This window comes from Leptonotus elevatus, chromosome 5, assembly GCF_054856555.1.
Source record: "Leptonotus elevatus isolate MCC_2025b chromosome 5, RoL_Lele_1.0, whole genome shotgun sequence".
NCBI lineage: Eukaryota > Metazoa > Chordata > Actinopteri > Syngnathiformes > Syngnathidae > Leptonotus > Leptonotus elevatus.
This window is the reverse complement of record NC_141243.1, coordinates 21,194,901-21,209,911: the sequence shown is the minus strand read 5'-3', so window position 1 is coordinate 21,209,911 and position 15,011 is coordinate 21,194,901. Positions and strand designations below refer to the sequence as shown.

The 15,011-nt window shown below is 36.4% G+C and overlaps 1 protein-coding gene across 6 annotated transcripts; it reads left to right on the top strand.

Moving 5' to 3' along the window:
• The first annotated feature begins 677 nt into the window (after window positions 1-677).
• LOC147174191 (uncharacterized) lies at window positions 678-13,895 on the top strand. 6 transcript variants are annotated; one of them, XM_086076054.1, is made up of 14 exons: window positions 1,588-1,957; window positions 2,669-2,810; window positions 2,902-3,064; window positions 4,843-5,044; window positions 5,791-5,853; window positions 6,447-6,509; window positions 7,175-7,237; window positions 7,905-7,967; window positions 8,635-8,697; window positions 9,365-9,427; window positions 10,095-10,157; window positions 10,498-10,651; window positions 10,779-10,865; window positions 13,505-13,895. In XM_086076054.1, coding segments are annotated over exons 2-13 (1,080 nt in total). In that variant the 5' UTR covers window positions 1,588-1,957; window positions 2,669-2,692; the 3' UTR covers window positions 10,781-10,865; window positions 13,505-13,895. The 6 variants fall into 6 exon arrangements, with proteins under 6 accessions (XP_085932178.1, XP_085932180.1, XP_085932181.1 ...); XM_086076055.1 differs by having other exon boundaries at window positions 1,605-1,957; window positions 10,586-10,651; XM_086076057.1 differs by having other exon boundaries at window positions 1,611-1,957; window positions 10,095-10,524.
• Window positions 13,896-15,011: the final 1,116 nt, after the last annotated feature.

Here is a 15,011-nt window from a genome sequence, read left to right as displayed (position 1 = left end):
GCCTGTCTAGCTAATCCAGTCCTGTACAATTCATTCAAAACACAGGATCATAAAATGACATAATATTGCAGAAGATAATAACAATAAAACATAATAAAGTAAATAAAACACTGAATACCACTGTTATTAACCCTGCCGTTTTAATGTATTTCCAATTATTATTTATTTGTGTGTGTGTGTGTGTGTGTGTGTGTGTGTGTGTGTGTGTGTTTGCCTTTGTGTATTATGAGGACATGTCACCTGAATACACGCAACACTGCGAGGACATTTTGAATTATGAGGACACAGCCCATGTCCTCATAATTCATTCAATGCAGAAGTGCTCCTAGGGGTGTAGAAGGCTTAAATCCAAAGTTTTAGCCAATGTCCTTGTAAACCATAAATACGTGAACGTGTGTATTTTTGTGTATTTGATGACGCCCCCTGTGGAAGGTCCTTGTAATGCACCACTTCATGAATAATTCACACCAGTGTATATTTCACAGCATTTGATTGGCTGACCGTCACCTGTCCCCACAATTACGCACATGTCCCCATAATTCAGTTTTTTCTCAAAATGCTGTGTATTGTGAATGTTTGTGTGTAGACTCAGAGCCTTCTTTTTTCTTTTTCTTTTTTGCAGCCACCAATTCCTAAGTAGATAAATTAAATAATGAAATACACTATGACATTTAATTATATATTTCAGCATTTAATTCTTGCAGTGGTTGTTTATTTGAAAATGTACAATGGTTACCAGCTGTTTATCACATCACTTTGAACAGCTGGAGGCAGAGACAGAGAAACTGTCAGTGCCGTACATTGATTCATCATTTAACATCCCACCCTGCCTTTACAGTATAACATCTTTCTGTACACCAGTGGCAAAATGTTTTGAGAATGACATTGATTTTCTTAAAATCTGCAGTGCTGACTTATTATTATTGTTTTTTTTATAGCAATTTGCATGTATGAATGTTATAGTGATTAGATGAATTGCAAATTCCCTATTTGCCATGAAAATTAAAGTAATTTCCTTTAGTGACCTTACAAACTTTAAGTGAAGAAGGCTTCAGGGCACCCAAGAAAATCCAGCAAATGCCAGGACTATCTCCCAAAGTTGATTCAGCTGCGGGATAAGGACATCACCACCAGTGTAGAGCTTGCTCAGGAATGGCAGTAAGCAGGTATGAGTCAATCTACACCCATGGTGAGGGAGTAAGACTTTTGGAGGATGGCCTGGTGTGACCAGTGAAAAAGGGATTCCATAAATACAGACCAAAATAAGGGAAAAAAGATTAAAGTTATTTTTCTCTGATTAACCCCCTTTCCAACTGCTTGGGGCATCTGGAAAAATGCTTGTCTGTTGAAGAAAAGGTGAGCGCTACCATTAGTCCTGCTTCATGCCAACAGTAAAGCTTCATGTGACCATTTGTTTGCAAGGTTGCTTCTTAGCCAAGAAATTGGGCTCGCTCACAATTTTGCCAAAGAACACATGCATCCATTACTGAAGTATAATACCAAAACATCCTAGGACCGCAACTGTGTGACAGCAGCAAGGTTATTTTATTTACTAAAGCAAATAAACATTTTCATTAATGAAAAAAAAAAAAAAACGTTTTTAAAAAAACAAAACTAAAATCACATTTTACAATTAAAAAATTATCTATAATTCTAGCAATAATATCCTTTGTTTTCGTCTGTGGTAATTAATTTAGTATATGAGCCTTTGGGGTTAATTTTAAATGTGCTCTTTTTTTTTTTTACTGTAAAACTGTAAATCATACAATAGCCACTCTTATCAACAATGTTCATAATCCAACAACTGAACCAATTTGTTGATTTAAATGTGATTTATTATATTGTCCGGAGTACGGAAGTGACGTCATCTAGCAGCACCGAAAGAGAACCGCCCCCGGCTCTAATTACTTCACGTGACGTCCACTCAACGCAGATGGCTTGCAGCTGTGCTAATGAGGTAGGTTTAAAGTTCGACATTTTTCCTCCAAATTGTTTTTTTTATGTTGGTCGCTCGTGTACATTGCACCTTGCAATTTCGCGGCAATGAATTATAATGCAAGTTCAGTGTAAGTGCAGCAAAACAAAAAGTCTGTTGATTATGATGGATGCAGATAATTATTTAGAATTGCTATGCTTTTGTTAGCGACGGTTAGCATAGCAAAGCTAACCGTCTGTTGAGTAAGATAAATGCTAATTTTATTTTTTAAGAGGAAAGCCATAACAGGGTGGATTGATAGGCTGGTTTGTGATGTGAAAATATACAAAGGAAAATACTGGTAAACGTTTTATGTCCCTGTATGGTGGAGTAATGAAGTTAATTACTCTGAATAAAAGGCTGACCATCCTAACTTAGTATGTGTCATTATGTCATTAATTTAATTTACAGTTACTCTTGTTTGTTCTAAACAATGGCTTAGTAATCACTTATAATTTGGTAAATTGCTGTATTTGTGTTTACTTACATTTGTTCTTTCAATAAAAATATTTCAGTAAAGTCTGTTAGTGTTCATTACATTTCATTTATGTAAATGTTTAGCAGAGCTGTATTTTATTTTGTTTGGCACATTTACTGTACACTGTACAGGCTTTCAAGGTACACTGAAAGTCAACTTCAAAACATCTGCGTCAAGTTACCTATCAAACTAATTGAAACTCATTTTTTCTATAGCTTTAGATCATTATCTTCAGTAACATGTCAGTCATGAGGCGACAGAGAGCAAAAGTTAAGCCCAAAGACGAGGCAGCATACTTTTCATCCTTGGCTAAAGACAAGGATGGCTTCACCATAAAATATATCAATTCATTCAAAGGTGAGTATTGGTAAAATATTCTTTAGTATGGGCCTAGTTTTCATTATTGTTATAATGAAATATTTCTGATGTATCCTTTTTTCTATGTAAGGTCGAGGAGTGTTCAGTTGCTGCTCCTTTCAGAAGGGAGACTTTCTCATTGAATATCGAGGAGAACTTGTAAGCAAACAGGAACGTGAAAACAGGCTGAGAGTTTATCATGATGCCCTGAAGGTTTTCATGTTTGAATTTCGCTATGATGGAAAAACACTATGGTATGTTTATATGGTGTGTTGTCATACTTAATTTTGGCTTTTTTTGGGAGTCGCCCTAAAAAATATAAACACCTGCAGGCTGCTACTTTGTATAGTGATTTTACTATGTTGTAAAACATAAGTTAAGTTAAGTTGACTATTTTGGGAAGAAATAGCAAATTAATTTACTCATAGTGTGACTTGCTCAACTTTATTTCTAAAGGACTATAAAATAACCATAGCCGCATACATAATGCTGTACATGGAATAAATATCAGTCATGCAATAAAGACGGGTAGAACAAAATAACACAAAACGAGTGAATAAATAAATCTTAGACATATTAGATGTCAACGTATTTTCTGTGAGTGTTCAATACTCAAATTAAGTCAAATACATATCATTACCAGAATGTATCAATAGTGTGCAGTTTTCAAAATAGACTACAGTGACTTAAATTTGAGTTCTCAACTATGTTAAAGTAAATTTCATTTAATGTTCAGAAGCGTTGAATGCTTGATTCTCTTTTTGGTGGATGAGTAAAACTAAAGTCAACTTATAGTTGTACTTGAAAGCATACCCGAGGGTTGTGTAAACTTATGTGAGCACATTATAATGGTGAGAAACCGGCTTAATGTCCATAAAATACAAAATACTGTGGCAATTGTTTTGATATTTTCCAGAGGTTGAAGTTGACATTAGTAGAGATGTGCTTGTGAATTTTGGTGACTATTAATAGCATTTTAGTGTCATTAAGCGACGTTAAGCTTTTGTACATTTACAGTTGTGCTCATAAGTTTACACACCCCAAGGGTATGTAAACTTTCAAGCAACTGTAACTTTCTCTAATTATAACAATTGCGGCACCTGCTAATTTAATCTGAAACATTTTCTGACAGTAATAACCCCCCAAAAATGGTGAACAGTTTAAGTGGAATGAACATTTGTCTCAAAAATCTTAATGTTAAATGATACCTTTTATCAAGAGAGAATGGGAGTACCTCGATCATTCGAATACTGTGAAAACTGTAGTCAAATCCGTGTTTTATTCTGTTTAATTTGTAAATAGAAACAAACATGGCGACAACTATTGGTGGTGCAAAGAATCACAAAAGTCACGGTTCGGATCGGATAGTTTTTCGGATCAGCAGAAAAGAGATAGAAGCTTGCTTTCATTTATTCTGTAAAACTCTTATTGCCCAGTAAATTAAACAAAAAATCAACACAACCTTTTTAATATGGCTGTTTAGGATTTAAGAACACAACTTTAAGCGCAATATGAGGCAGAAACATTATTTTATATATTGTCCATGCATAAAATAACAAGGTATTAATGGCTTAAAGTTGTGTTCCTAAAATCTAAATGGCCATATTTGACATGTTGAGTTTATTTTTATTTTGAATTGATCATCGTAAGCACGGTTATTTATTTATTTATTTATTCTGAATTTAAGCATAGTGCTCATGGTCAAACTGCATGGTATTACAGTGGCTTAAATGTTTATTTTAGGAATAACATTTCTAGTTTTTGATGAACACTCAGACCTACTATGCCTACGGTACGTAAATCAAATTTAGCTTCACTCAGTTTCATGAAGTTAAACATATTTTCTGACCTAAAATAACTAATTTAAAATTAGTGTCCAGATGTTGATAAACTGAGTTGGGTATACTTTTTTTTAATAATAATTTTGTATTTTACCATTGACATTATAGTGGAAGAGGTGGGGGTTATTAATACATATCATGTGTGCTTGTCTTTATAGTTTTATTAATTTTGTCTTTTTTAATTTATTTAACAATTTCAGCATTGATGCAGCCAGAGAGGATAATTCACTTGGGAGACTCGTCAATGATGAACACATCAGCCCAAACAGCAAAATGCAGAGAATCACTGTAGACGGACAGCCCCATCTCTGTTTGTTTGCGACAAAGGACATTGAGCCAGGGGAGGAAATAACCTACAACTATGGCAATTTTGATTTTCCATGGAGACTAAAGGTAGAGACAAGTTAATTTTCACAAAGAGTTAACGGCTTGCTGTTTGAATTTAGGTTAATTTCCCAGTATTGTCACTATGAACAGGTGCATCTTTGGTGAAATACTGAAAATACCTATTGTTTATTTACATGATTATGCCTCAGCAACATAAAAAAACCCAAAAAACAAATAGGAACACAGTAGCCCATAATTAAAAATGTTAAGAGCGGTATATGGAAATTTAGTGGACACTGTAATTGAATTGCAAAGTAAAATATAGAATTTCTCCTCCCGTGTCACTGCATTACTGATTTAAAAACTTGCATAAACTGTCTACAGGGATTTTTAGTAACATTTTATCGTGCAAGTTTTGACAAAACAAAAAAAGGATTAATTATGATTATACAATGAAACTTTGAACCACTGAGCCAATGGAAACACCCGACGGTAAAAATACTGGCCAACTCTTTTGTCACTGTTATTTACAAAAACACAATTATTTTCTCAATATCATTATTATTTTTTATATTATAATTTTTTTTACAATATTGTGACTTTTTTTTCTCAGTTATCGTGAGTATCGCCAACCTCACATCATGTTAATTATCATATCTTGATTTCTTATCATGACATTTGGATATTGTGTCATACATGTGACATACTAGAATTACTGGTCGCACATTCATGATTACATGAAATTGCATTATAACAGTCTTGTCTTAGTAAAAATTGTATTGTATTGGTATTTTTCTATTCATCTGCATCAGGTTTCCACTGAAAAACAACCTGATGAAGACAGAGCTATCACAGACTGCCCCAAAGTTGACCAGGTGACGAGATTTATTTTTTAATGTTGAAATCGGTTTTCAGAAGCAAGAAATTAGTGGAGGGTGGAGATACTAGGGCTGCACAATATATGGAAAAAATCTTGGCGCACGAATGGCTCATGCAATATGTTTATTGCAAAGACATGTAACAAAGGAATATTGGATTGATTGATTGACTTTAGTCTGGGGCTGAGCGATATGGCCAAAAAAAGAAATAAAAAGTCTTTAAAACCAACCATCCAACAATCTGCCACCACTTGTGCAAAATTACAACTCACAATAACATCTGGATGTAATGGAACATAATAGCTTTTAATAATCCAGAAGACAAAATTCGATTTCACGCTTTAGCAAATTTTCAACTATTACATTTTAAAAATGACGATTAAGCTAATTAATTTGATTTATTGCCCAGCCCTAGTTGAGTTTGATTTTGACCAATCAGAGACTAGCTTAATTGCGCATCGCCATACAAGAGAACCATTCACAATACTTTATTCTATTCATTGTACTGTAACTGTGTTAATGCACAGGTACAGTCTTGTGTGTTACTAAGAACAGAATTTTAGTTGTATTTTTCTCTTCATCTGCACCAGGTTTCAATTGAAGCACAACTTGATGAAGAGACAGCTGTGATAGAATGTGCCAAAGTTGACCAGGTGACTTGATTTCTCTTTGCATGTTGATGTTGAAATATTTTTTAGAAGCAAGACCCTGCACGGTATTTGAAAAAAATATATTGTCACACAAACGGCTCATGCAATGTGTATTGCAAAGACATGTAACAAATTAATATTGGATTGCATACTTTAGTCTGACTTTGACCAATCAGAGACTAGCTTAATTGCACATCGCCATACAAGAGAATTGTATCGACGACCTTTACTAACAAAAAATAACTTAATTTGAAAGGATTTGATCTGCGCAGCCATCGCAGATACATAGTCCTCACAATGTTGTAGATGTGAATAACTGACACTCTGAGGACAGTGTATTTATACACTTAGTGTAAAATACGTTTTCAGGGCTTGGCTTTACAGATACAGTCCTCACAATTCATACTCTGGTCAGGTTTGGACTCTGTGAGGACTGTGTGTGTTTTCTGTTGTTTCATTGTGAAAAATAGATATCATCAATTTACTCAAACCTCTAATGCTGGTGGATTTATGTGATGCATTTATTTTTGTAATGGCAAATAAAATGTGTCTGCATTCACAATACTTTATTCTATTCATTGTACTGTAAATGTGTTAATGCACAGGTACAGTCTTGTGTGTTACTAAGAACAGAATTTTAGTTGTATTTTTCTCTTCATCTGCACCAGGTTTCAATTGAAGCACAACTTGATGAAGAGACAGCTGTGATAGAATGTGCCAAAGTTGACCAGGTGACTTGATTTCTCTTTGCATGTTGATGTTGAAATATTTTTTAGAAGCAAGACCCTGCACGGTATTTGAAAAAAATATATTGTCACACGAACGGCTCATGCAATATGTGTATTGCAAAGACATGTAACAAATTAATATTGGATTGCATACTTTAGTCTGACTTTGACCAATCAGAGACTAGCTTAATTGCACATCGCCATACAAGAGAATTGTATCGACGACCTTTACTAACAAAAAATAACTTAATTTGAAAGGATTTGATCTGCGCAGCCATCGCAGATACATAGTCCTCACAATGTTGTAGATGTGAATAACTGACACTCTGAGGACAGTGTATTTATACACTTAGTGTAAAATACGTTTTCAGGGCTTGGCTTTACAGATACAGTCCTCACAATTCATACTCTGGTCAGGTTTGGACTCTGTGAGGACTGTGTGTGTTTTCTGTTGTTTCATTGTGAAAAATAGATATCATCAATTTACTCAAACCTCTAATGCTGGTGGATTTATGTGATGCATTTATTTTTGTAATGGCAAATAAAATGTGTCTGCATTCACAATACTTTATTCTATTCATTGTACTGTAACTGTGTTAATGCACAGGTACAGTCTTGTGTGTTACTAAGAACAGAATTTTAGTTGTATTTTTCTCTTCATCTGCACCAGGTTTCAATTGAAGCACAACTTGATGAAGAGACAGCTGTGATAGAATGTGCCAAAGTTGACCAGGTGACTTGATTTCTCTTTGCATGTTGATGTTGAAATATTTTTTAGAAGCAAGACCCTGCACGGTATTTGAAAAAAATATATTGTCACACGAACGGCTCATGCAATATGTGTATTGCAAAGACATGTAACAAATTAATATTGGATTGCATACTTTAGTCTGACTTTGACCAATCAGAGACTAGCTTAATTGCACATCGCCATACAAGAGAATTGTATCGACGACCGTTACTAACAAAAAATAACTTAATTTGAAAGGATTTGATCTGCGCAGCCATCGCAGATACATAGTCCTCACAATGTTGTAGATGTGAATAACTGACACTCTGAGGACAGTGTATTTATACACTTAGTGTAAAATACGTTTTCAGGGCTTGGCTTTACAGATACAGTCCTCACAATTCATACTCTGGTCAGGTTTGGACTCTGTGAGGACTGTGTGTGTTTTCTGTTGTTTCATTGTGAAAAATAGATATCATCAATTTACTCAAACCTCTAATGCTGGTGGATTTATGTGATGCATTTATTTTTGTAATGGCAAATAAAATGTGTCTGCATTCACAATACTTTATTCTATTCATTGTACTGTAACTGTGTTAATGCACAGGTACAGTCTTGTGTGTTACTAAGAACAGAATTTTAGTTTAATTTTTCTCTTCATCTGCACCAGGTTTCAATTGAAGCACAACTTGATGAAGAGACAGCTGTGATAGAATGTGCCAAAGTTGACCAGGTGACTTGATTTCTCTTTGCATGTTGATGTTGAAATATTTTTTAGAAGCAAGACCCTGCACGGTATTTGAAAAAAATATATTGTCACACGAACGGCTCATGCAATATGTGTATTGCAAAGACATGTAACAAATTAATATTGGATTGCATACTTTAGTCTGACTTTGACCAATCAGAGACTAGCTTAATTGCACATCGCCATACAAGAGAATTGTATTGACGACCTTTACTAACAAAAAATAACTTAATTTGAAAGGATTTGATCTGCGCAGCCATCGCAGATACATAGTCCTCACAATGTTGTAGATGTGAATAACTGACACTCTGAGGACAGTGTATTTATACACTTAGTGTAAAATACGTTTTCAGGGCTTGGCTTTACAGATACAGTCCTCACAATTCATACTCTGGTCAGGTTTGGACTCTGTGAGGACTGTGTGTGTTTTCTGTTGTTTCATTGTGAAAAATAGATATCATCAATTTACTCAAACCTCTAATGCTGGTGGATTTATGTGATGCATTTATTTTTGTAATGGCAAATAAAATGTGTCTGCATTCACAATACTTTATTCTATTCATTGTACTGTAACTGTGTTAATGCACAGGTACAGTCTTGTGTGTTACTAAGAACAGAATTTTAGTTGTATTTTTCTCTTCATCTGCACCAGGTTTCAATTGAAGCACAACTTGATGAAGAGACAGCTGTGATAGAATGTGCCAAAGTTGACCAGGTGACTTGATTTCTCTTTGCATGTTGATGTTGAAATATTTTTTAGAAGCAAGACCCTGCACGGTATTTGAAAAAAATATATTGTCACACGAACGGCTCATGCAATATGTGTATTGCAAAGACATGTAACAAATTAATATTGGATTGCATACTTTAGTCTGACTTTGACCAATCAGAGACTAGCTTAATTGCACATCGCCATACAAGAGAATTGTATCGACGACCTTTACTAACAAAAAATAACTTAATTTGAAAGGATTTGATCTGCGCAGCCATCGCAGATACATAGTCCTCACAATGTTGTAGATGTGAATAACTGACACTCTGAGGACAGTGTATTTATACACTTAGTGTAAAATACGTTTTCAGGGCTTGGCTTTACAGATACAGTCCTCACAATTCATACTCTGGTCAGGTTTGGACTCTGTGAGGACTGTGTGTGTTTTCTGTTGTTTCATTGTGAAAAATAGATATCATCAATTTACTCAAACCTCTAATGCTGGTGGATTTATGTGATGCATTTATTTTTGTAATGGCAAATAAAATGTGTCTGCATTCACAATACTTTATTCTATTCATTGTACTGTAACTGTGTTAATGCACAGGTACAGTCTTGTGTGTTACTAAGAACAGAATTTTAGTTGTATTTTTCTCTTCATCTGCACCAGGTTTCAATTGAAGCACAACTTGATGAAGAGACAGCTGTGATAGAATGTGCCAAAGTTGACCAGGTGACTTGATTTCTCTTTGCATGTTGATGTTGAAATATTTTTTAGAAGCAAGACCCTGCACGGTATTTGAAAAAAATATATTGTCACACAAACGGCTCATGCAATATGTGTATTGCAAAGACATGTAACAAATTAATATTGGATTGCATACTTTAGTCTGACTTTGACCAATCAGAGACTATCTTAATTGCGCATCGCCATCGTTGTTAAACAACCTTCAGGGCCCACACATGGTATGAGCCGCCATCTGATAACATGCTTTATTGTATGATTTGCGGCTTGTTGGCCAAACCTTGCAATTAATTATTTTTATTTTATTTTTAAAATATTCCACCTACAGATGATCCACAAGAAGGAACATCCAGAGGTATGGTTAAGAGTTACAATGTACTTCTGTGTGTTGTTTGCGCATTCCGACGGACTTTCAGACTTCCGACATCGGATTGGGGCATCAAGGCTTGGGAGGCACATATTGACCGTACCGCAAATGCCATGCAAGCATATGTCTGATAACGATACTTGGGCACCCCCGCACTACTAAATTATTATGTAAAGAAGAGTATCATGTTTAGTTCAAATTCTGTTGTAATACTACATTGAGCTATATTGTACTTTCTACAGGAACCGAGACATTGTGGCAGCCTGTTAAACAACCTTCAGCGCCCAAGGCCAAAAAAGCCAGGAAGACAAAGCCTCGTGGACATCACGGTAAATTACACAGACATACTATATAATAATGTACCACTTAAGCCTGGTTGACACGGTAGGATTTTAAAATTGTCGGCCGACTTCCAAACTGTGAGAGACGCCACGTGAAGAGAAAAAAATCACAAGAGTAACAGTTTTGAACGTACCGTTTGTGGTGTGCAGCCACACTGCACAATCAAACACACACACGAACAAAGTTCATTAATGAATGTGATACTAAAGTCCTGCAAAACCTCTTGAGTCAACAAACATACAGAATCAGTCACGATACTTCCTGGTTTGTTTTCAGCCGAAAAAGCGTCGTAAAAAGAAATGGTATTTAAAGCAGTGTAAATTGGCTCTGGGTGGCGAGGCATCACTTGCCCTTGGTGCTGCTGGCGCGGGTTCGCTTCCCGCCCGGAGACCACGTTTGTTCGTGTAGTATGTATGTGGATAAAAAAAAAAGTGTAATAGCGCAAGCACAGACTTTCTACTGCTCCATGACTGTATTGATTTTGGATTTCCCACCATCGTACTCGTCGGCTTGCTTTCGGATTGGCTGCGCTGTGGTTTTAACCTTGCTTTGCAAGATGAATTCTGGTGGTATTTTGTGAGTTACAAACTCCGAAGAATACATCTTGTACCAAGCCTGTTGATTTCCACCGATCCATGGTTCGGACCATTCCCCCCCTTGACGAGAACAAATACGACATTTTCATCTGTGGCTGTGATTGGTCAAAACAAATGTGCACAATGCTGCATCGTCCAATCAGCTCAAAGTATTGTACAGAATGTCCCACCTTACCCAAGCAAATCCCTGCGGAGCAGTCCCAGATTGATATTGTATATATTAACTTCCTTGAGTGAATCACAATATCAATCTGGCTATTGCCAGGTTACGTTTTTGTCCTCGGGGCACTCTGCACATGGAGTGAAGCTGGGCCAAAACAATCCAACATGTTGAATATCCCCAATTTCAAGTTGGAGGTCCTTCCTAGGGCCGATATCTGTATGAGCCGTGTGTGGCGTCAGCACACAGGACACACGGCAGGATTATCTGTTATGATTATCGTTTGGATGTCGGCAGGGGAAGTTTGGGGCTAAACTCTGGCCAATTCTCCGGCCATGTGAACCAGGCTTAATGTACCGCAGTAAAAATTAACAAGGATGAAATTATAATACATTTGTATGTACGCTTGGTCGCCATGGGACATGTACATGCACCAGCTCAGACTTGATCGGACATGATTATAGACTGCGCTTATATCTGAATTAATAAATGCAGCGTCATGTAATGGCATACATTTGCTCATCCAGTGATTCCTAATAAGTGTGCCGTGGCACAGTGCGCCATGAGAGCACTTATGGTGTGTTCTGGGGAAATAAAATTTTACTTAATTGGTCAACCACACCTCCCGCCCATTGACAGATGGGATGGGCTCAAGCATGCTTGCGACCCTCGAGAGAATATGGATGGATGGTCAGAAAATGATTTAGAATATATAATGAATGCTTGTTACACCATCTATGCCAGGAATGTATAGTGATAGAACAAATGAAGGCTCTTCCTTGGATGACAAAAGATAAATACAGTGGTACCTCAGAGTTTGAACATTCCTGTGAACTGTTCAAAGTCTTTGTTTTGTTTCTTAAATGTTGTTCAGTTTTTGCGGTAACATTAATTGCCCTACAGGGACATAAATAGAATTTAACTTGAAATTGTTTTCCATAGGAAATAATGTAAATGCAATTAATCAGTTCCCAAGCTCCCTAAACAGAACATTTGTATTTTAATTTATTTGTTATTTAATTTAACGTGTACAGTAAAAACAAAAAAACCTGACCTTTTTTGTTGTGGTGTGATTGCATCAGTGGATAAAAAAATGCACTCTCAAATGTACAGACCCCGTTATAAATTCCTCATGATTGCTATGTTAATGCAAGCTTTAGTTCAGTGCGGAGTTTGTGTATTTTACATTGGGCATATTGTTAGACTACTAAGGGGTCCTTGCATGCGCTGTTTAACGTCAGGCACATTATTAAACAGCTACGGAGGGGTCTTTGCGCCAGTATTTACGAAAGTAGTCACGATAGGTGCGATAATCTCCTTTCTTAAATCCACTGTAGTTTGTTTTTCCTTGCTTCCCCTGGCACTATTGTCTTTTTTTGGGCCCATGGCATAGAAAATTACCATGGAAAAATCAAAATGCACTCACGACTGTACGGGGCATCTCACGCTCTGACTTGTTATGAGCAGCGCCTCGTCTCGACTACCGTGATGTGAGCATTCGGCATCAGCCTGCTTCTCTAGGCTACCCTTTCAAGGTACATTCAGCTTTGCTTGGGTGTTTGAAACTCCGAGGCATTTTTACTCTTTTGGGGGGGGGGTTCAAAGTCCGATTTGTACGAGCTCCAAGACATTCGAACTCCGAGGTTCCACTGTGATTGATATGTGTATTCACATCTTGTGACATTTTTGTTTGGGGTGTACCATGAGATTTTTCAGACTTAAAATGTACCCTGGCTTAGTCAGTCGTGAATCACTGTTAACGGTGACTATTGTGAGTTGAGATGGCATGTGTTGGTAAAAACTGAAAATGGTCTTTACTGTTGATATACAGTACATTTTGTGTTTCTAACAAATTATTTATTTTTCATAGAACTTCTCACAAATGAAATTGACGATCTTCGGAGAAAGAAAAAGCATCCTTGGTCTCCAGCTGAGGTTTCTGCTGTGATGAAGCATTTCAAAGACCTTATTAAGGAGGGGAAGTTTGCCACAAAAATACAATGTGATCTGTGCAAGACTGCAGAGCACCCTATCCTGGCAAATCGCACTGTTCAAAATATAAGAGACTTTGTACGCAATCGAGGTACTTCAATCAAAAAGAAAAGTGGCAAGTAAGCGGCCGCTTCGTTCTATGTTATCACTTTTAAGAGCTACCTAAGTTTAAGATGAGGCAGTCATGTTTTATAGAATAAAATGTTCAATGTTCAAGTTTAAGATGAGGCAGTCATGTTTAAAAGAATAAAATGTTCAATGTTCACTGACTCTTTTGCATCTGGTTTCATGTCTAGCTTATCCATTACAAAGCTGTACTTTACCTTGATAACCTGTTCTCACATTAGAAGCATTGTTTTATTAAAATACCAGTTTCAGTCGGTCCTAAAATTGTAAGTTGTAACATGGTGCTCAAGGACCAGGTATGACTTTGCATTTCACAGTATTGCTGTGCACAACAATGTGTCCTCATATCAGGTAAGTCATTACACATCAATGCCATTTTAGTTTGTGTAAAGTCAGAATGCCAGAACTTTCAAGTCACTTCAGTGACATGGTTGCTGTGTGTTGTGTAAACTTTGTCCTTGTAATGTGAGTTGGTCCTCATAATTACCATTTTTGTAATGGGCGTGGCTTATTTAGGTCATTATCTATGTCCTCACAATTACGGATTTTTTCAGGTTTTTCTTTTTTTCGTGTGTTGAGTTTTTTCAAGTTTTGAAGTGAAATTTCCCTGGACAACCCCAAAAAAAAATTTTGGGTGCAAGTCCCATCTCTCTGGCATTAGCAGAAAGGGGTGTCCCTGTAATACACAATTAAACCGGTTTGGAAAAAATGTCCTCATAATACACAGAGGCAAGTATGTGTGTGTGTGTGTGTGTGTGTGTGTGTGTGTGTGTGTGTGTGTGTGTGTGTGTGTGTGTGGGCGTGCGTGCGTGCGTGCGGGTATGTGTTGCTTTTAAGTAGATGCTAAATTAGGTTGAGAGTGTTAATTTGACGATAGCATATAAAATAGAAATAAATGTATGTATGATACAAATTAGCAACAACAAACATTTATGGTAGTGCGAAAATTGCCTACATTAAATCTTATACCCAGATTGGGGTTTTTTTCAACGTGCAATGGGGTAAAGATAGCACATCCAAAGGTTTAGGGCCATTCAAGCATATCAACAAGATACGCTAGTCATTGTTTCTCCTATGGGAGACAAATTTTAGCGTAATCTGTATGGAGTAAGATCACTGTCAAAAAGACATATGCGTGATTAACGATTTGTATCCGTAATAGTCCGTGTGTTTTCAATGTTTCCAAGTGAGTACAAATCAAACTTGTGATGGTTTGAATTTCTTTGTTGTGACTACGAATCTAAATATTGTGGGTCTGA